The following is a 20,718-nucleotide window of genomic DNA, read 5'->3' as shown; positions in this document are numbered from 1 at the left end:
TTGTAAGTGTGAGCTGAGAAGAGAAGTTAACTTTAAACAACCACGGGTTAGGGTTAAGGCACTAGATAGATAGATAGATGGATAGATGGATAGATAGATAGATAGATGTCTGAGAATTTAAAACAAAGTAATAATAATAATAATAATAAACTTTATTTGTATAGCACCTTTCATACATAAATGTAGCTCAAAGTGCTTCACAGGGCAAAAATAGAATACAATAAAACATAAGTAGTTAAAATGATAAAACAATGGCAAAGAACAAAATTGAATATAAGAACATAAAATAAATAAAAACACCACATGCAGCAAATCAGTCAGGGCAGGGTTGGAACGTGCATATTAAAACTCAATTAAAAGCAATGTTGTAGAAGTGGGTCTTGAGTAGTATTTTTATTATTTTGAAGTTGATTATCTTTGAGCCCCTGAAGCTTTCAGAAGGTTCCCCTTCCATGAGCATCATCATCCATCACCATTCTATCATCTCAGAAATGTTTGACATCTGAAAAAAATTCTAAATGTGAATTTAAGCACATGCTAATTTAGCAGATTTTACTTCAGACATGCTAGTGTTAAGTAAAACGTGTGAGTGGTGTCATGTAAAACCCGGCATGGAGCTCAGACAGAGGAGTGTTTTGGCTGGGTGTCATGTTGTAAAACACAGAGTAATCTATAGTAAGAGAGTGGCAACACTAGCGTTGACTCCCATTGCAACAATGGAAGGAGGAAGTGCTCATTCTATCTCCATGGAATAGTTCCAATGTGTGGAACTATAGCCCATAGCACCCCGCTTTGTCTCAATGGAATAGTTCCAATGTGTGGAACTATAGCCCATAGGACCCGCTTTGTCTCAATGGGATAGTTCCAATGTGTGGAACTATAGCCCATAGGACCCGCTTTGTCTCAATGGGATAGTTCCAATGTGTGGAACTATAGCCCATAGGACCCGCTTTGTCTCAATGGGATAGTTCCAATGTGTGGAACTATAGCCCATAGGACCCGCTTTGTCTCAATGGGATAGTTCCAATGTGTGGAACTATAGCCCATAGGACCCGCTTTGTCTCAATGCAGTTCCAATGTGTGGAACTATAGCCCATAGCACCCGCTTTGTCTCAATGGGATAGTTCCAATGTGTGGAACTATAGCCCATAGGACCCGCTTTGTCTCAATGGGATAGTTCCAATGTGTGGAACTATAGCCCATAGGACCCGCTTTGTCTCAATGGGATAGTTCCAATGTGTGGAACTATAGCCCACAGCACCCCGCTTTGTCTCAATGGAATGCGAAGTTGTCCGAACGGCCAAGGCTCCAAGAACAGTCAGAAATTGTAGTTAAGGGCTTTCATTTTTCACCAAAAGTGCAATAATTCTCAATAGCAAACTATATTACAGGCAACAAAATAAAGGAAGGACAAAAAAAATAAAAAAATATACTTGGGCAACACTCCTTAACAAAACCCAAACAGGATGAGAACTCTCTTCAGGCTGTACCTTGATCACACAAGGCCCTGTAGCTCTCCTCCATGGATGTTACCTGTGTTAGTGATCACACTGGGCCCTGTAGCTCTCCCTGGATGTTATCTGTGTTAGTGATCACACAAGGCCCTGTAGCTCTCCCTCATGGATGTTACCTGTGTTAGTGATCACACAGGGCCCTGTAGCTCTCCCTCATGGATGTTACCTGTGTTAGTGATCACACAGGGCCCTGTAGCTCTCCCTGGATGTTATCTGTGTCATCGCCCACATCCAACTCACTTGTCTGTCCCTGCAGCCTCCATTAAATAGGAGTGGATCCACAGGAAACAATCAATTAGAAACCCCTCTTCTCAATAAATACTGTCAATATGAATACTTCTATAAATAACTCTTTGCGCGCGACAGTCCCTCATTTCCAAGACTTTTCAGGCGTCCCACAAATTGAGACCCTGTCTGTCCCACATTGTGACTGACAGCCATCAGTGTTCACATTGAAACCCTGTCTGTCCCACATTGGGACTGACAGGCATCAGTGTTCACATTGAGACCCTGTCTGTCCCACATTGTGACTGACAGCCATCAGTGTTCACATTGAGACCCTGTCTGTCCCACATTGTGACTGACAGGCATCAGTGTTCACATTGAGACCCTGTCTGTCCCACATTGTGACTGACAGGCATCAGTGTTCACATGCCCTAATAGTTAGTCCCCTAATAGTTAGTGCCCTAATAGTTAGTCCCCTAATAGTTAGTCCCCTAATAGTTAGTGCCCTAATAGTTAGTCCCCTAATAGTTAATCCCCTAATAGTTAGTCCCCTAATAGTTAGTGCCCTAATAGTTAGTGCCCTAATAGTTAGTCCCCTAATAGTTAGTCCCCTAATAGTTAGTCCCCTAATAGTTAGTCCCCTAATAGAATAGTTAGTGCCCTAATAGTTAGTGCCCTAATAGTTAGTCCCCTAATAGTTAGTCCCCTAATAGTTGGCCTTGTTGGCCTGTTGTAAAGCTCTCTCATTGTCTCTTCCTGCAATGTGTTTTTAAGCCTGTTAAATTAGCATAAAAATACAAATAAAGCATGGTTTTAAAATGTGAGACACCAGAGGAGTTTATAAATGATAACCAACAGGCCTAGATGGTCGACTATGACATCAAGGCATTTAGTAGAAACTCAAGTAGTAAGTTGCTAACCCGGTACTCCAGTGTTTGTGTGTGTGTGTGTGTGTGTGTGTGTGTGTGTGTGTGTGTGTGTGTGTGTGTGTGTGTGTGTGTGTGTGTGCGTGACTGTGTGTGTGTGTGTGTGTGGGACAAGTGGGATGCACTTGTCCCACACAAGCGATATTTATGTCCCTCAAATGAACAGTTTGGATCTGGTCACCCTATATAGCTTGTGCAGAATGCCACTGCTAGGCTATTAACAAATACACATAGAAGGTCACATATTACACCTGTGCTCGCTGCATTACACTGGCTACCAATAGACTCCAGAACTGTTTTTTAATTTGTGTTCATTACTTATAAATCCCTCGTTGGGCTGGGTCCATTATATCTAACGGAGTTACTCCACCCCAAGGTATACACACGACAACTTAGGTCTTCAGATAAAGGCCTTCTTATGATCCTTAGGTCTTCAGATAAAGGCCTTCTTATCATCCTTAGGTCTTCAGATAAAGGCCTTCTTATCATCCTTAGGTCTTCAGATAAAGGCCTTCTTATCATCCTTAGGTCTTCAGATAAAGGCCTTCTTATCATCCTTAGGTCTTCAGATAAAGGCCTTCTTATGATCCTTAGGTCTTCAGATAAAGGCCTTCTTATCATCCTTAGGTCTTCAGATAAAGGCCTTCTTATCATCCTTAGGTCTTCAGATAAAGGCCTTCTTATCATCCTTAGGTCTTCAGATAAAGGCCTTCTTATGATCCTTAGGTCTTCAGATAAAGGCCTTCTTATCATCCTTAGGTCTTCAGATAAAGGCCTTCTTATCATCCTTAGGTCTTCAGATAAAGGCCTTCTTATCATCCTTAGGTCTTCAGATAAAGGCCTTCTTATCATCCTTAGGTCTTCAGATAAAGGCCTTCTTATGATCCTTAGGTCTTCAGATAAAGGCCTTCTTATCATCCTTAGGTCTTCAGATAAAGGCCTTCTTATCATCCTTAGGTCTTCAGATAAAGGCCTTCTTATCATCCTTAGGTCTTCAGATAAAGGCCTTCTTATCATCCTTAGGTCTTCAGATAAAGGCCTTCTTATCATCCTTAGGTCTTCAGATAAAGGCCTTCTTATGATCCTTAGGTCTTCAGATAAAGGCCTTCTTATGATCCTTAGGTCTTCAGATAAAGGCCTTCTTATCATCCTTAGGTCTTCAGATAAAGGCCTTCTTATCATCCTTAGGTCTTCAGATAAAGGCCTTCTTATGATCCTTAGGTCTTCAGATAAAGGCCTTCTTATCATCCTTAGGTCTTCAGATAAAGGCCTTCTTATCATCCTTAGGTCTTCAGATAAAGGCCTTCTTATGATCCTTAGGTCTTCAGATAAAGGCCTTCTTATGATCCTTAGGTCTTCAGATAAAGGCCTTCTTATCATCCTTAGGTCTTCAGATAAAGGCCTTCTTATCATCCTTAGGTCTTCAGATAAAGGCCTTCTTATCATCCTTAGGTCTTCAGATAAAGGCCTTCTTATCATCCTTAGGTCTTCAGATAAAGGCCTTCTTATCATCCTTAGGTCTTCAGATAAAGGCCTTCTTATGATCCTTAGGTCTTCAGATAAAGGCCTTCTTATCATCCTTAGGTCTTCAGATAAAGGCCTTCTTAGCCTTCTCATCGATAGCACCTACACTCTGGAACGAGTTACCTCTCAACTTAAAAAATGTAGAGTCAGTCGACGCTTTTAAAAACACACCGGTATCGTAAATATTTTGGTCTACTGTAGCGATTATCAATATTCTTTGTTGAGTCTTGTTTCTGCCTGTATATATTTTCATGTATTGTTTTCTGTTGCTGTGTTTCTTATTGCTGTTTTTCTGTTGACTGTGTTTTCTTTTCTTTTATGATTTTAATTTGTAACAGTTGTTTTGAAAGGCGCTCTATGAATAAAATTACCTTACCTATAAATAACGCCTTGCATAAAAGTAACACATACATTCCTAAATAATGCGTTGCAGCAAGTATAAATCAGCATGAAACTCAATGACAATAAATTACTCAAAGCAGAAACACCTCTCCTGCACATCACTGAGCCCCTAACCAAGGGGATTAAACACCTCTCCTGCACATCACTGAGCCCCTAACCAAGGGGATTAAACACCTCTCCTGCACATCACTTAGCCCCTAACCAAGGGGATTAAACACCTCTCCTGCACATCACTTAGCCCCTAACCAAGGGGATTAAACACCTCTCCTGCACATCACTGAGCCCCTAACCAAGGGGATTAAACACCTCTCCTGCACATCACTTAGCCCCTAACCAAGGGGATTAAACACCTCTCCTGCACATCACTTAGCCCCTAACCAAGGGGATTAAACACCTCTCCTGCACATCACTCAGCCCCTAACCAAGGGGATTAAACACCTCTCCTGCACATCACTTAGCCCCTAACCAAGGGGATTAAACACCTCTCCTGCACATCACTTAGCCCCTAACCAAGGGGATTAAACACCTCTCCTGCACATCACTTAGCCCCTAACCAAGGGGATTAAACACCTCTCCTGCACATCACTGAGCCCCTAACCAAGGGGATTAAACACCTCTCCTGCACATCACTCAGCCCCTAACCAAGGGGATTAAACACCTCTCCTGCACATCACTCAGCCCCTAACCAAGGGGATTTCCACCAGCAGTGCAGGGGAGACGACTAACAAATCAGTGAACACACAGTTTTCAACACACTAGTTTAAAACATTAGTCCTTTGTTATAGAAAGCCGTTTGATGCATATGTGTATATACTGTAGGTGACACAATAGTTCCAATGTGTGGAACTATAGCCCATAGGCACCCTGCTTTGTCTCAATGGGATAGTTCCAATGTGTGGAACTATAGCCCATAGTCACCCCGCTTTGTCTCAATGGGATAGTTCCAATGTGTGGAACTATAGCCCATAGCACCCTGCTTTGTCTCAATGGGATAGTTCCAATGTGTGGAACTATAGCCCATAGCAACCTGCTTTGTCTCAATGGGATAGTTCCAATGTGTGGAACTATAGCCCATAGGCACCCTGCTTTGTCTCAATGGGATAGTTCCAATGTGTGGAACTATAGCCCATAGCACCCCGCTTTGCTGGCGAGATCAAAGCGTGTCGCCACTCTCCTACCCTACACTCTTGTAAAACCTGGCATGGAGCTCAGACAAGACGAGTGTTTTGGCTGGGCGTCATGTAAAACCTGGCTGGGTTTTTATGGCTCAACGGAACCCGATCCGGTTAGCAACGCCACCGGTACTTTCCCACTGCATCTGCTAGCATATTTATACACTGAACTACTGAGTACTTCTACTCTAAAGTCCCCCTTGGCCTACTGTAGGACCCCGGACCACAGGTTGAGCCCCTCTGGCCTACTGTAGGACCCCGGACCACAGGTTGAGCCCCTCTGGCCTACTGTACGGAGTCCAGCTCCATAAACCCAGACACCCTGCATGCTTTAAAATAGACACACTGGCATGTGTGTGTGTGTGTGTGTGTGTGTGTGTGTGTGTGTGTGTGTGTGTGTGTGTGTGTGTGTGTGTGTGTGTGTGTCTGTGTGTGTGTGTGTGCGTGTGTGTGTACACAAAGGTCAGCCGTAGCCCTGACCTAGTTCAAAACCCATTTATAGTAATCATCCATAACTGGTATTTATTACAACCCATAGTTATATTTCACCCACAATTCTGCATACAGTATAATAACATACAGTATAATAACATAACATACAGTATAATAACACAGCTGCTCTTGTTTTCAGTAATGAATACAGTATAATAATTAATAACACAGCTGCTCTTGTTTTCAGTAATGAACGACCAGTCGAGCAGCACTGAGCGCCTTGATCGCCCTCAGACCAGACGAGAGAGAGAGAGCGTGTGCCCGCCCACACGGCATGTGACATCACTCATGACATCATCATCATGAGCTGCGTGGTGGAAAAGCGCCACGGTGGTTACCGTGGTTACATGGCTGGAGGCGTGGCCACAGCAGGGGGTGTGGCCACGTCTGGGGGCGGGGCTATGCTGCATCCTGGAGGCGTGGCTACAGCAGGGGGCGGAGCCATGCTGCACCACCGCTTCCCCAACGGATTCGCCAACCTCCTGATGGACGAGACGGACCGCGAGGTCAGAGGTCACCGAACACACTCACTCAGCTTTATGATTATGATTATTATTATTATTATTATTATTATTATTATTATGTATTCTCTTCTTTAGGTCAGCATTCTGTCGGAGAGGGCGTTTTGCAACCTGTGTTAGTAGTAGTAGTATTATTATCAGTAGTAGCAGCAGTAGTAGTAGTAGTAGTAGCAGCAGTAGTAATAGTAGTAGTAATAGTAGTAGTAGTAGTAGTATTATTATCAGTAGTAGCAGCAGTAGTAGTAGTAGTAGTAGCAGTAGTAGTAATAGTAGTAGTAGTAGTAGTATTATTATCAGTAGTAGCAGCAGTAGTAATAGTAGTAGTAATAGTAGTAGTAGTAGTAGTATTATTATCAGTAGTAGCAGCAGTAGTAGTAGTAGTAGTAGTAGTATTATTATCAGTAGTAGCAGCAGTAGTAGTAGTAGTATGTTTAAAGTATCCATTGTGTTCTTTAGGTCAGCATTCTGACGGAGAGGGCGTTTCGCAGCCTGTGCGTTGGAGACGATGCCGTGTACAACGACGAGCTGACGTACGGAGGATGTTTCTCTCCGTTCAGCTGCACCAAACCCCTGGTGGACGCCCCGCCCCGCCCGTCCCGCAAACAGGGGACGCATCAGGGCACCCGTCACGGGACGAATCAGGGCCCCGACGCAGCGTGTAAGGACGCAGCAGGACGGTCGTCGCAGCAGAAGCGTAACAACGGGTCGGACGTGTCGTGTTTCCTGCAGGCGCTCGGCGGGCTAGCTGACGGGATCCCGCCGGTCCGAAACGGAGACTTTTGTAACGACGACTCCGGCGGTGAGTCCTGGGACGAGTCGGCGCTGCGCAGCATCCGCCAGGAACTCTCGGAGTTCTCCTCGGACTACCGCCGCGATCTGCCGGCGGGGGGCGGTCGGAACCGTCGCCACCGGGACGACTCGGCCAAAAAGGTCAAAGTGAAGAAGTTGAACATTAAGAACTTCTTCCTGCACAGCGATCTCAGCCCCTTTAAGACCTGGAGAGACTTGAACCGTTTCCCTTTCAGAGGAGAGCTTACAGACACCTCCCCCAAGTGGTAAGGACATGTACTACATCATTATTATAATTATTATAATTAGCCGGCTACAGACACCTCCCCCAAGTAGGGAATTAACCAAACATTTCAACAAGACTACTGCATTAACACAAACACATTAAACCATTTTTTGATAATTCTCCTGCTGATTTTGTCCAAACATCACGTACATTAGGATAGTACATTGGTACACATTGTACTGCGTATAGGATAGTACATTGGTACACATCATCTCTCTATGGTCATTACACCATAGAGGTTAGCCTGCCTAACCTCTATGTAGGGGTGCACGATATTGATTTTTTGAAACCGATACCGATATCGAGAACTTCTTGCTTCTCAAGACCGATACCGATACGATAACCGATAATAAAAATATATAGACATGAATAAAAAATACATACTAGTGAGTAACGGTACATGTAACACAGCTTTGACCTAAGCAATTACAGTATAGTAGGCTATATCAGTGGTTCCCAAAGTGGGGTTCGGGGACCCCCAGGGGTACCTGAGGGAGTTCCAGGGGGTCCCCAGCTAAATTATATAGTTAGGAACCAAATGGACCCTTATGGGTCTGTAACTCTGAGAGTGTACAAATGGAACATTTCCAGTTGTACACTCTCAGAGTAAAAATAACATTGATTTTACAATATAAATTGGGAGTCCCAGAGCAAATTGTGATTGGCCAGATGACGTATGATGATAAGAGTGCCCCTCACTTCACACAGGTGTGAATTTTTTTTAATTAATAAAAACAACAATATAATGTCTGTGAATGTCTGTGTGTGTCCGGTCAGTTGGCCTCAAAACTTTTCCATGTCAAGGAGCAAGGACCCCAAATTGTTAGCCCACAGACCCCATTTGAAAATATATGCCAGGGCTCTAGCAGTGATTCTCATTTTTATTTCAAGGACACCCAGTTTGACATGCATTAGGCTACTGACCCCCCATTTAATGCCATTTACACAAGGGACCTCAATTTATATTTTTTTATTTATATCGTAAAATCAATGTGAGACTCTGAGAGGGTACAAATGGAACCAAATGGATGGACCTGTTAGGGTCCATTTCGTTCCATTTGTAAACTCTGACTCCCCGGATCCCACTTTGAGAACCACTATTGTCTGTGTGTGTGCGTGTGTAAACACAAGTACAACACTATCCAAGTTCCAGTGATAGACGTTGTTGTTGTTAGCATATAAGTCATTAGCATGGTCTGTAGCATGGTCTGTAGCATCATGTAGCCAAACAGCTACTACTTCTACATTTCTCAACCAAAACAGTCGCGTCGCGTTTCACAATGCTACACAACTGGAGCAAATTAATAAACTACAACCGGTAACGAGTGACACGCATTCAACAGCGCGATGAATGAACGAGCACCAATACGCGCTCGTCAGACGTCAGCTGCTGAGCTCAGACAGTCACCGTTCGTATGAATGCGAGTCAGTGAGTGAAATGAGAGAGGGGAGATAGAGAGGACAAGCAGGTGGGGCTATTAGCCTGCTATGGAACTACACACTGCAACAGACAGTGTGGAGAAGCGTCTCTCTCTCTCTCGTCTCAGCCGTTCCTCCGGAGAGATTGGCGACTCGGGGAGCGTTTGGGCGCACCACAGAAATGATTGGTAGTCCCATAGTTGCTACCAACTATATTTTTATGTCGCACAGATAAAATTTCAGGCGCATTTGCGTCCAAAATTATCGCAATTTCGAGCCCATATAAAGTATATTATCGGCGCTATTATAATGTTATCGAATTTATCGGGATGACGTCATAATTTCTAATATCGGGTCGAAAATTATCGGGACGATAATTATCGTGCATCCCTACCTCTATGGTCTGGAGAGGATGATATATATATATAGGATGAATATTTACTTGAGTATTTTATTTCTTTGTCCACCACAGGTATGACTCAGCATTCTACAAAGAGCTGAGCGATCATATCGAGACTCGCCAACAGGAGGTGACAGAGGCCCCTGCCCCTCCCCCCATGACTCCTCCTCCTCCTCATGCCCCTCCCCCTATGACTCATGATACTCAGAAGAGATGCTCGTCAGACGTGGGCGAGGCCTGTAGCGCCCCCTGGAGGAGACACAGAGCCAGAGCACAGAGCGCCGTGCCGGTCGGCCACACGGAGGTGCTGCCTCGTCCTCGAGGAAGGGGAGGAGCTACGAGGGGGGAGGAGCTACGAGGAGGTGGAGGAGGCGCTACAAGGGGGGAGGAGCTACGAGGAGGTGGAGGAGGAGCTACAAGGCGGGAGGAGCTACGAGGAGGTGGAGGAGGAGATACGAGGGGGGAGGAGCTGGAGGCGGAGATCAGCTCGTCAGCCTCCACTCCCTTCAGTATCTGTCAGCTGATGACTCCTCTGATTCCCTCACGACAAAACACACAGACGTCCGAAGTCCTGGACCTAACATACAGGTATGATCGAATTATTATTGCGAACGCAGTGATTGCGAACGCATTGAGCACTTACTATGAGACCTAGCAGATCATGTCTGTCTGTCTGTGTGTCTGTCTGTCCTGCTATACGTCCAAATATGGAGTGTACGTCCAAATATGGAGTGTGTTGCATCAATCACAAACAAATCACTCAGCTCCATATATGGGCACAAAAGGGGCCAGGTTCACATATACAGTAACAGCGGGACAGACACACAGACAGACAGACAGACATGATCTGCAGGGTCTCAGCTGCGTTCGCTTCCCGCGTTTGCGCGTCTTACTGGTATCTATATATATTAATATCTATAGAATCTATATGATACTGTATGATGATAATTAACTACCGGTATATTATTAATATCCATAGAATCTATATGATACTGTATGATCTAATTAATATATCTAACTACCGGTATATTATTAATATCCATAGAATCTATATGATACTGTATGATCTAATTAATATATCTAACTACCGGTATATTATTAATATCCATAGAATCTATATGATACTGTATGATGATAATTAATATATCTAACTACCGGTATATTATTAATATCCATAGAATCTATATGATACTGTATGATCTAATTAATATATCTAACTATATTATTAATATCCATAGAATCTATATGATACTGTATGATCTAATTAATATATCTAACTATATTATTAATATCCATAGAATCTATATGATACTGTATGATCTAATTAATATATCTAACTATATTATTACGAGTAAGACGCGCAAACGCGGGAAGCGAACGCAGATCGTAAATTGCAATAACAATTCACCATGACTCAGCCATAACCATATAAGGAGTCCCCAAAGCAGCTATACGTCCAAATATGGAGTGTGTTGCATCAATGACAAACAAATCACTCAGCTCCATATATGGGCACAAAGGGGACACACACAAACGGACACACAGACATGATCTGCTAGGTCTCATAGTAAGTGCTCACTGCGTTCGCAAATATCCATAGAATCTATATGATACTGTATGATCTATGCCTGGTATCTAATGTTATAGTTAAATACTGGACGTAACATACAGGTAATTATATAATTGCGAACGCAGTGAGCACTTACTATGAGACCTAGCAGATCATGTCTGTCTGTCTGTCTGTCTGTCTGTCTGTCTGTCTGTCTGTCTGTGTGTCCGTGTGTCCCCCCTTTGTGCCCATATATGGAGCTGAGTGATGTGTCTGTCTGTCCCGCTTTTGTGCCCATATATGGAGCTGAGTGATTTGTGTCACCATGACTCAGCCATAACCATATTAGGAGTCCCCAAAGCAGCTATACGTCCAAAACCCAAATATGTACGAGCTGCGTTCGCTTCCCGCGTTTGCGCGTCTTACTGGTATGATCTACTGTATCTAGTTAAGATCTCAACTAATTGGTTGTTAGTATATAGTATGTAAACTCTACAGTATTATATATATATATATATATCCCTTCTTCTCTGGAGTCCAGCCTCAAAGTAGACCAGAGGTAGAAAACTGTCGTTCCCTGATGTCATCGCTAGGGACACAGGCATCAGTAAGCAGGAACTGGGGATGGCAATGAAGGACCGAGAAGTCTGGCGTGTTATTGTGAAATCCACGATCTCTACCGCGGTCGAAAAATGATGATGATGATGATGATGATGTAAACTGTACAGTATAAATAATGTAAAAAGCCACAGACCTTTGAAATACTGCTGTACAATCATGTAGTTTTTACTGTAAATCATGTAGTATTTACTGTAAATCATGTAGTATTTACTGTACATACTGCTGTAATAATAGATAGACCATAATAATAGTATATTGACCATAATAATGTCTAATCTGTCCGTCTAGGCCGGACTCGGAGCTCAGAGTGAGCGCGGTGGAGCCCCCTCTGTTGAAGCGTGACAACTACAAGTCTCTGGCGTCCAGCGTTCTGTTCAACCTGAAGGACAACAGGAAGCGCGTGAAGAGTCGCTACACCCCCCCGCGCTTCAGGACCTCAGAGCTGCCCTCAGAGCTGCCCGACTCGTTGAACCCCCCGAAAAAAACCCAGGCTGAGGGGGCGGGCCCTGAGGGGGCGGGCCCTGAGGGGGCGGGCCCTGAGGGGGTGGGCCCGACTGACGGACAGGCCGTCTGGAGCCCCGTTTCAGATGTCGGTCTCAATGAGTCGTCAACATCGGACGATTATTTGATATCAAATCTGCTACAAACTAAAGGAGAGGCAGCAGCGCACCCTGCTGGCAGCAGGAAGAATAATAAGAGTCCCAACAAGCAGAGCTACCCGTCTCTGAACCTGTACAAGAAACACCCTCTAGTTGCACTACTAGGTGGAGCTGCTGAGTCTCTGAACAAGAAGGCCAGTCCCGTTGACCCTCTAGTTCCACCACTAGGTGGTGCTCCTGCCAACACAGATGATTCTGTGGCACAAAATAAAAGTCTTCCAACTCAAAATAAAAGTCTTCCAGCTCACAGCAAACTGCTTTCACCGCAAGAAGTGTCCACCAGCACAGGACTGTCTCCAAATACTGCATTAAATACCGCTCCCATCCACAAAGTACTTTCACCAAAAACTAATACTGCACCCATTGAGAAAGGACTTTCACCCAACGTTGCATCCATCCAGAAAGTCGTTTCACCGATCATTGCAGCTAAAGTACTTTCCCCCTATGGACTGGAGGAGAAAGATGGAGTTTCACGCAATTCGCCAGCAAACAAAAGATGTTTAGCAGACATTGACTTTGGCCCACAGTGTGCTTCTAGTAAGGAGAAGGATGTGAGTGTTCTGCCTAAGAGTACGATGGATGTGATCCGGGCAGCAAAGGAAGCGATTCACGCAGTGAAAAACAAAGCTCTGTCTGGGACTCACTCGGAGAGCTACAGAAACACTCAGTCGGATGAAATAACAGAGAACAGAGAGAGAGACGCTAACAAACATGGCATGAATTCTGCACAAACGTTCAGTAATAATAAGGAGACCTCAGTAACGGAGATAAACCACAACATGTCTCCAAACAGAACCCAAGAAGTAACAAATTCACAAGGTAAATATGGTGTCAAAAAAGAGCCCCCGCCAGTGCCAAAGAGAAATTTCTCTAAATCCGACATTCAACACTCAATTGAAAATCAGACAGTTTCCGACAATCTGTGTGACTCAAAACAAGAGATTCCGATGCCAAGCGCTAACGCTAAGGAGTCTAACGTTGTTCTGGTGCCAAGCGCTAACGCTAAGGAGTCTAACATCGTTCTGGTGCTAAGCGCTAACGCTAAGGAGTCTAACGTTGTGCTGGTGCCAAGCGCTAACGCTAAGGAGTCTAACGTCGTTCTGGTGCTAAGCGCTAACGCTATGGAGTCTAACGTTGTGCTGGTGCCAAGCGCTAACGATAAGGAGTCTAACGTTGTTCTGGTGCCAAGCGCTAACGATAAGGACTCTAACGTCGTTCCGGTGCCAAGCGCTAACGATAAGGACTCTAACGTCGTTCCGGTGCCAAGCGCTAACGATAAGGAGTCTAACGTGAAGCCGGGGCGATTCAAACACGTCTTCTCAGCGCGGCAGAACAACTACATCAAGAGTCAGCGCTGCGTGACGCCTGAAGACGAACAGGAAGTCGAGCACGAGGACGGTGGGCAAAAAACAAGCATGTCATCACCGCGGGAAATGAAAGACAGCGACCACATCATCAACGAGCTGGAGAGAGCTCGCTTCAGTGACCGCATCATCGAGAACGCCATGAACAAACTGAGCGCGGTGAACATGGACCAGGAGACCACCAGGGCCAAAAATGACCTGATTTCTAGAGAGCTGAAGAACATCAAGAGAGGCATGATGTCCATGCGAGGAAACACCTTCACCAAGAGAGACGCCAAGACGCCCAAGACAGAGGAGAGCAAGCAGCACATGTTCTCTCAGATAGACAGCAACGTGGTCGTCAACAAGGCTCTCATAAACAACAACTATGACAGGGCCAAGATGGCGCTCGAGGAGATCATATCAGAGAGGCTGAAAAGCAAATTTGCAAAAGAGGAAGACGGTGAGACTCTAACGTTGGAGGAGGATGTTCACATGGCGAGAGCAGAGCAACATAAAAAGGCTTTGCGGGATTGTGCGACGACGGAGGTCAAGGAGAGACAAAACGGCAGCGCGTCCGCACTACGAGAGAAAGACACCAGGGGGCGGTTAGGCGATCTTCACCTGAAACAGATTCTGTCGCAGTCTGAGGCCAAGCTCGGTGATGCTCACCGGTCCGGCGCTAAGAAAGCTCCACCAGGAGTGGAGAAGGCGAACGTAGAACAGCTAAACAACCAAACAGTAGCGAACGTTGCACATCCAGCTGTGGAGACTGGAGAACCAGACGAACCAGCAGCTAACGCTAACCATACAGCTGTGGAGACTGGAGAAGACAGCAAGAGGCATGTGGTCAGGAACGCAGGTGACGATCTGATGAACAGGAAGGAAAGTGACAGGAAGAAGAAAGATGCTCCACCGGTTCCTCCGAGAAGCAAGAAAGCAGTCCTGAGCAGAGAGGACAGCGATACAGCCGAGGCAGAACATGAACAGGAATTCTTTGTTAAAGATGAAACATATGTAAATGTGGCAGCAGACACTACAAAAGAAACCAAATATACAGAATCAGGGAAACAAGAACAAAAACGCTGTGTGTATGCAGAGGAGGTGGAGCCAGGTCAAATCAGTTCCAATAACCATATTTGGGATGGTGAAAATATCGAAAAAACTAAACGCATTTCTGAATATGTTCGATCTTCAGAACTGCCTCATCAGTCTAAAAATAAACATTCACCTTTACCCATGAGGGCTGACAGAAGGGATGAAATAAAAACAGGTGGCAGACAGCCGACTGTAAGTCATTCTGATCATAATGCAGAACAGCAGGAGCAGCGCAAAGTCAAGCGTAAGGCCCCGTTAAAGCCAGAACATTTAATATCACCGGAATGGACAAAACAAGACATCATTACGAGTCCGGAAGGCACTGTAGTGTCAGAACAGCCTGGCAGTGCGAATGAAAGCGTTGAGCATTTCCACGAGGAAGAGGGAACATTCAACCACCTCCCCTTGAAGACGGTGTCGCCCATTTTACTGCTGAACGGAGCTCACTTCAATCAAAGCCCCCCTGATCAGGGCAGCTTGTCTTCTAAGTCATCATATTTTTCGGTGGAGAGTGCTCTCCACCGGAACTCAGCCACAGAATCCAACGTTTACCACTCGCTGGAGAATCTGGACGACCTGGACGACATGTCAGGAACCCCAAAGAGGGATTCAAGCAAGAACGAACAGGATAATTATTATTCCGTGAGCGATCAGGAGAGCGAACCGGAAGTCTCTCCTCTCAGAGGGAAAGAAGCGTTGCGGGCCGCAGGCGTTCGCGGTGGCGACCAAAGCCAAGGAACGGAAAATGCTGGCACGAGCCGAAGCCGTTCTATCGGCAACGCCGCCAAACAAACGGCGACGTCGCCGGACTCCCGCAGCGTCTCCCCGCCCTCGTCCAATCAGAAGGCGACGTCTCCGGCCTCTGGCAGCATCTCCCCGCCCTCGTCCAGCACTTTCTCGCCCGTCCTGGGCGTCCGCGTATTGTTCAAAGTCAAAGACAACACCATCATTAACAAGCCGGTGAGACCGGTGCATCCGTTCTCACCCCGGGAGAACGCAATTGGCTCGGAAGGGAAGAGAGAGGCGGAGCTACGCCAAACAAAAGAGAGCCCGATGCCTCCACGGGCCAATGAAACGACTAAAGGCAACACCGACGCTAGTTTTAAACCTGAACGTACTTTACAACCTCTTCCTCCCATCGCACCTCTCTATCCTCCTCAACACCTAAACCTCTCTCCTCCTCAACGCCTCTCTCCTCAACACCTAAACCTCTCTCCTCCTCAACACCTAAACCTCTCTCCTCCTCAACACCTAAACCTCTCTCCTCCTCAACACCTAAACCTCTCTCCTCCTCAACGCCTAAACCTCTCTCCTCCTCAACGCCTAAACCTCTCTCCTCCTCAACACCTAAACCTCTCTCCTCCTCAACACCTAAACCTCTCTCCTCAACACCTAAACCTCTCTCCTCCTCAACACCTAAACCTCTCTCCTCCTCAACACCTAAACCTCTCTCCTCCTCAACACCTAAACCTCTCTCCTCCTCAACGCCTAAACCTCTCTCCTCCTCAACGCCTAAACCTCTCTCCTCCTCAACGCCTAAACCTCTCTCCTCCTCAACGCCTAAACCTCTCTCCTCCTCAACGCCTAAACCTCTCTCCTCCTCAACGCCTAAACCTCTCTCCTCCTCAACGCCTAAACCTCTCTCCTCCTCAACGCCTAAACCTCTCTCCTCCTCAACACCTAAACCTCTCTCCTCCTCAACGCCTAAACCTCTCTCCTCCTCAACACCTAAACCTCTCTCCTCCACAACTCGGCGACAGCCAGAAGAAGTCGTTCCTGGCGGTTCCTCGGTGCGACAGCGGCAGAGCGTCAGGAGAGAGCCTGCTGTCGGAGGGAGTGGAGAGTTCTCCCGACGGCTCTGACGGGACGCCGCTCCTCCCCGCCACGCCGGCGGACGAGCTTGACGCTGGGAACGACAGCCAATCAGGACTCCCCAAACCGCCGGTGGTCCTGCCCAAGTCAGAGAAGGCTCTCCTGAAGGCCATGAAGCTGGCCAATCGGAGGATCAGAAAGGAGGCCAAGTCGTCCAATCACAGCTCGTCCCGAGGTGGCGAGTCGTCCAAACACAGCTCGTCCCGAGGTGGCGAGTCGTCCAATCACAGCTCGTCCCGAGGTGGCGAGTCGTCCAATCACAGCTCGTCCCGAGGTGGCGAGTCGTCCAATCACAGCTCGTCCCGAGGTGGTGGGAGGCACAGAGGGGATAAACACGCACCGCCCGACGGATCCCAGCAGAAACCCTCGGAGCGTACAAGCAGTGACGGGAACCACAGCGAGAGAACGACCCAGAGTGCTCATAACGGAGACAAGGTAACACTGCATCTGGGTTAGGGTTTGTTTTAGTTATAGATCAGTCTAATAATCCTTTAACACAGTATCTATGTACCAACCACTGCTACCGTCTAATGATCCTTCTTGATTCCAGCAGGGCAGCGCCAGCGAGAGGAGAGGCGACAGAGCGGATCCCTCCGATGGGGAGAGTGGCAGGAGGCGGAGCCTCGATGGGCGGAGCCAAGGTCGCAGTGGTGCAAAACAGACCCGGGAGAGGTCGGAGCAGCGGGGGGCCCCTGGGGGCCACGAGGGGCACTACAGCAGCGACTCAGAGCGGCGGAGGGCTCCTGGGGGCCACACGGGGCACTACAGCCGTGAGTCAGAGCGGCCGGGGGCCCCTGGGGGCCACGCGGGGCACTACAGCAGCGAGCGCATCTTCAGCAACGTTCCCGTGTATAAAAGCGAAAGGCGGCCGGCGGCCGAGCCGCCGTTCTCCAAGCGCTCTCAGAGCTTCGACAGGAACGTTACGGAGCGCAGGATGAGCGCCGACACGGCGGTGGAAGACTCCCGGGCTCGGCGCATCGAGAGGTCCATCATGGACGAACTGCAGCTCCGCGGCCGCAGCAGAGAGCGGCCGGGCGGCCGCGGCAGAGACGACAACAACCACGTCAAACGCAGTCACAGCATCGACACCTTGTACCACGCCGGAGAGCTCTCCTCCTCCTCCTCCTCCTCCTCACACCCCTCCAACGTCTCCCGACAGTCCAGCACCGCAGGAGGACCGCTACAGTGCATCTCCACAGGGGCCCCGGCGGGGCCACAGCGGTCCATCTCCACGGGGGCCCCGGCGGGGCCACAGCGGTCCATCTCCACGGGGGCCCCGGGGGGGCCACAGCTGTCCCGTCAGTCCAGCATGGAGCCCACCACCATCATGACGCAACGCAAGCTCCTCCAGGACCCCGACTCGGGACAATACTTCTTCGTCGACATGCCAGTCCAGGTACAGAGTGAAAACAAGGACGGGTGATGAATCTATCTTGGTTAAAATGTGACGTTTGGAGTTAAAATGGGTTTTATAGGAAGGGGGCGGAGCAGCTAACATGAATAGGAAATACTAACTACAAGCTAAAGCTTTACCAAAGTGTTCTAGCCCTTTAAATAAATACCGCCCCCTACAGGTGAAGACCAAAACCTTCTTCGACCCAGAGACGGGGAGCTATGTGACGCTGCCGGTGCAACCGCCGCCCGACGGTTCGATTCCCCAGGAGCTGCTCAACACTCCGGTGGTGCTGTACCACCACCGCTTCGTCCCTGTACCGCTGTCCTCTGGCCAGCAGGGGGAGCCGGTGTACGGTCAGTCCTCTGGCCAGCAGGGGGAGCCGGTGTACGGTCAGTCACACCCGGAGCCTCTGGGGGAGTTCTATGGAACAGAAGAGCTGGAGTGTGTAGGATAAACCACGCCCTCTCTAGGATAGACCACGCCCCCTCTAGGATAGACCACGCCCCCTCTAGGATAGACCACACCCCTCTATGATAGACCACGCTCCCTCTAGGATAGACCACGCCCCCTCTAGGATAGACCACGCCCCCTCTAGGATAGGCCACGCCCCCACTAAGAATAGAGTGTTAATACATTGAAGTGGTTAACTCTAACCTGACCCTAACCCTAGAAGACATCTTAGCTCCGCCTCTGGTCTGATGAGGTCATTGTAGATGAGGAGCGATTAATGAGCCTAGTCCCTCATGTCGCTACGCGTCCCTCATGTCTTTACGCGTCCCTCATGTCGCTACGCTACGCGTCCCTCATGTCGCTACGCGTCCCTCATGTCGCTACGCGTCCCTCATGTCGCTACGCGTCCCTCATGTCGCTACGCGTCCCTCATGCCGCTACGCGTCCCTCATGTCGCTACGCGTCCCTCATGCCGCTACGCGTCCCTCATGTCGCTACGCGTCCCTCATGTCGCTACGCGTCCCTCATGTCGCTACGCGTCTCTCATGGGGACCGTACCCATGTTCCCTCAGCCCTATGTGAGCTATGGGACCGTACCCATGTTCCCTCAGTCCTATGAGAGCTATGGGACCGTACCCATGTTCCCTCAGTCCTATGAGAGCTATGGGACCGTACCCATGTTCCCTCAGTCCTATGAAAGCTATGGGACCGTACCCATGTTCCCTCAGTCCTATGTGAGCTATGGGACCGTACCCATGTTCCCTCAGTCCTATGAGAGCTATGGGACCGTACCCATGTTCCCTCAGTCCTATGAGAGCTATGGGACCGTACCCATGTTCCCTCAGTCCTATGAAAGCTATGGGACCGTACCCATGTTCCCTCAGTCCCATGTTCCCTCAGCCCTATGAGAGCTATGCGCCCTAGAGTGTAGAGAATAGTGTTCATATGTTGATAGAATAGAGAGTTGAAGTGAACAGCCAGTAAACATAATTCCATCTGTGCCTTTAATTCAAAGAGGACATACTGTATTTAGTGACATTAGTATTTGGACCTCTTTGAAATTATTTCACATTTTGGAACTATGCTTACGATTTGGTTTTATTTATTTGTTTTTTTGTTTGTTTACTTTTCTTGCTAATTTAACAAATCAGGGACTTTGAAAAGCTCTGTGGAGCTAAATACCGCCCCATCTGGCGGAATCAGGTTACTGCAATGGTGCCTTTCATTTAAAAGAATGATGAAGTTAAGTTGAATAATGTCAGAGGAAAGTGTTTTAGTTAGCGATGAGTGAAGGTAAAACTAATAACTGATATGTGAATGTTTAACAGAGCGATGAGTGAAGGTAATGTAATTACTAATAACTGAGATGTGAATGTTTAGCAGAGCAGGACACTTGAATGTATAAATGATGCAGAAGTGCTCGTTTCAGGTGTGATTGAGTTTTGAGTTTTATTACCATGTTTTCAATCATTAGAATCACAGCTATGTGTTACAGACACATTTTAATGCAGTCACTGAAGTACACAATGCTTTGTGCTTGTTTTATGTGATTACATTTTAATGTAACATTGTGGACTGCAGTACACAATGTGTTCTATTGTTTTATGTACACAATGTGTTCGTCTATTGTTTTATTATTACACAATGTGTTGCATGCAAACAGCTAATAGCGCAGGTTGTGTTGATGTGGCAGAAATGTTTTATTTAAGTTTATTACAGTAATATTATAATGTAATCATTATAACAAAATAATATAATATTATGATGTAATGCCTAATGTAAAACATGATACTTGTAGGATAATTGTTGCATTTGATTCCTAGTGAAGTAAAGGCTGGTTTACCATTAACCCTTTAGGGTCACGGTTAGTGTAGTGAGGTATACATCAGGTTAGTAGTTAGTAGTACTAGGTTAGTAGTACTAGGTTAGTAGGTAGTATAGTAGTAGCAGTAATAGGTTAGTAGTACTAGGTTAGTAGGTAGTATAGTAGTAGCAGTAGTAGTAGTAGGTTAGTAGTAGTTAGTGAAGCGGGTTTACCATTAACCCTTCAGGGTCACGGT

At 46.9% G+C, this 20,718-nt stretch overlaps 1 protein-coding gene across 2 annotated transcripts in view; it reads left to right on the top strand.

Annotated features, from left to right (window-relative positions):
• Window positions 1–19,573, top strand: part of LOC308333044 (uncharacterized protein) — a 20,748-nt gene extending 1,175 nt beyond the window's left edge. The window contains exons 3-8 of one of the 2 annotated variants that reach the window (XM_080789237.1): window positions 6,443–6,761; window positions 7,233–7,831; window positions 9,743–10,258; window positions 12,129–17,247; window positions 17,366–18,208; window positions 18,387–19,573. In XM_080789237.1, coding sequence (XP_080645363.1) covers window positions 6,558–6,761; window positions 7,233–7,831; window positions 9,743–10,258; window positions 12,129–17,247; window positions 17,366–18,208; window positions 18,387–18,662 — 7,557 coding nt within the window. In that variant the 5' untranslated portion in view covers window positions 6,443–6,557 and the 3' untranslated portion in view covers window positions 18,663–19,573. Of the gene's footprint in view, window positions 1–6,442; window positions 6,762–7,232; window positions 7,832–9,742; window positions 10,259–12,128; window positions 17,248–17,362; window positions 18,209–18,386 lie in introns of both variants that reach the window. The other variant, XM_080789236.1, reaches the window with a different exon arrangement.
• The last annotated feature ends 1,145 nt before the right edge of the window (window positions 19,574–20,718 follow it).

The sequence above is a fragment of the Protomyctophum bolini genome (genome assembly GCF_963924005.1).
Source record: "Protomyctophum bolini genome assembly, chromosome: 18".
Lineage (NCBI taxonomy): Eukaryota > Metazoa > Chordata > Actinopteri > Myctophiformes > Myctophidae > Protomyctophum > Protomyctophum bolini.
The sequence above is the reverse complement of the archived record's forward strand: the minus strand, read 5'-3'. Positions and strand labels throughout refer to the sequence as shown.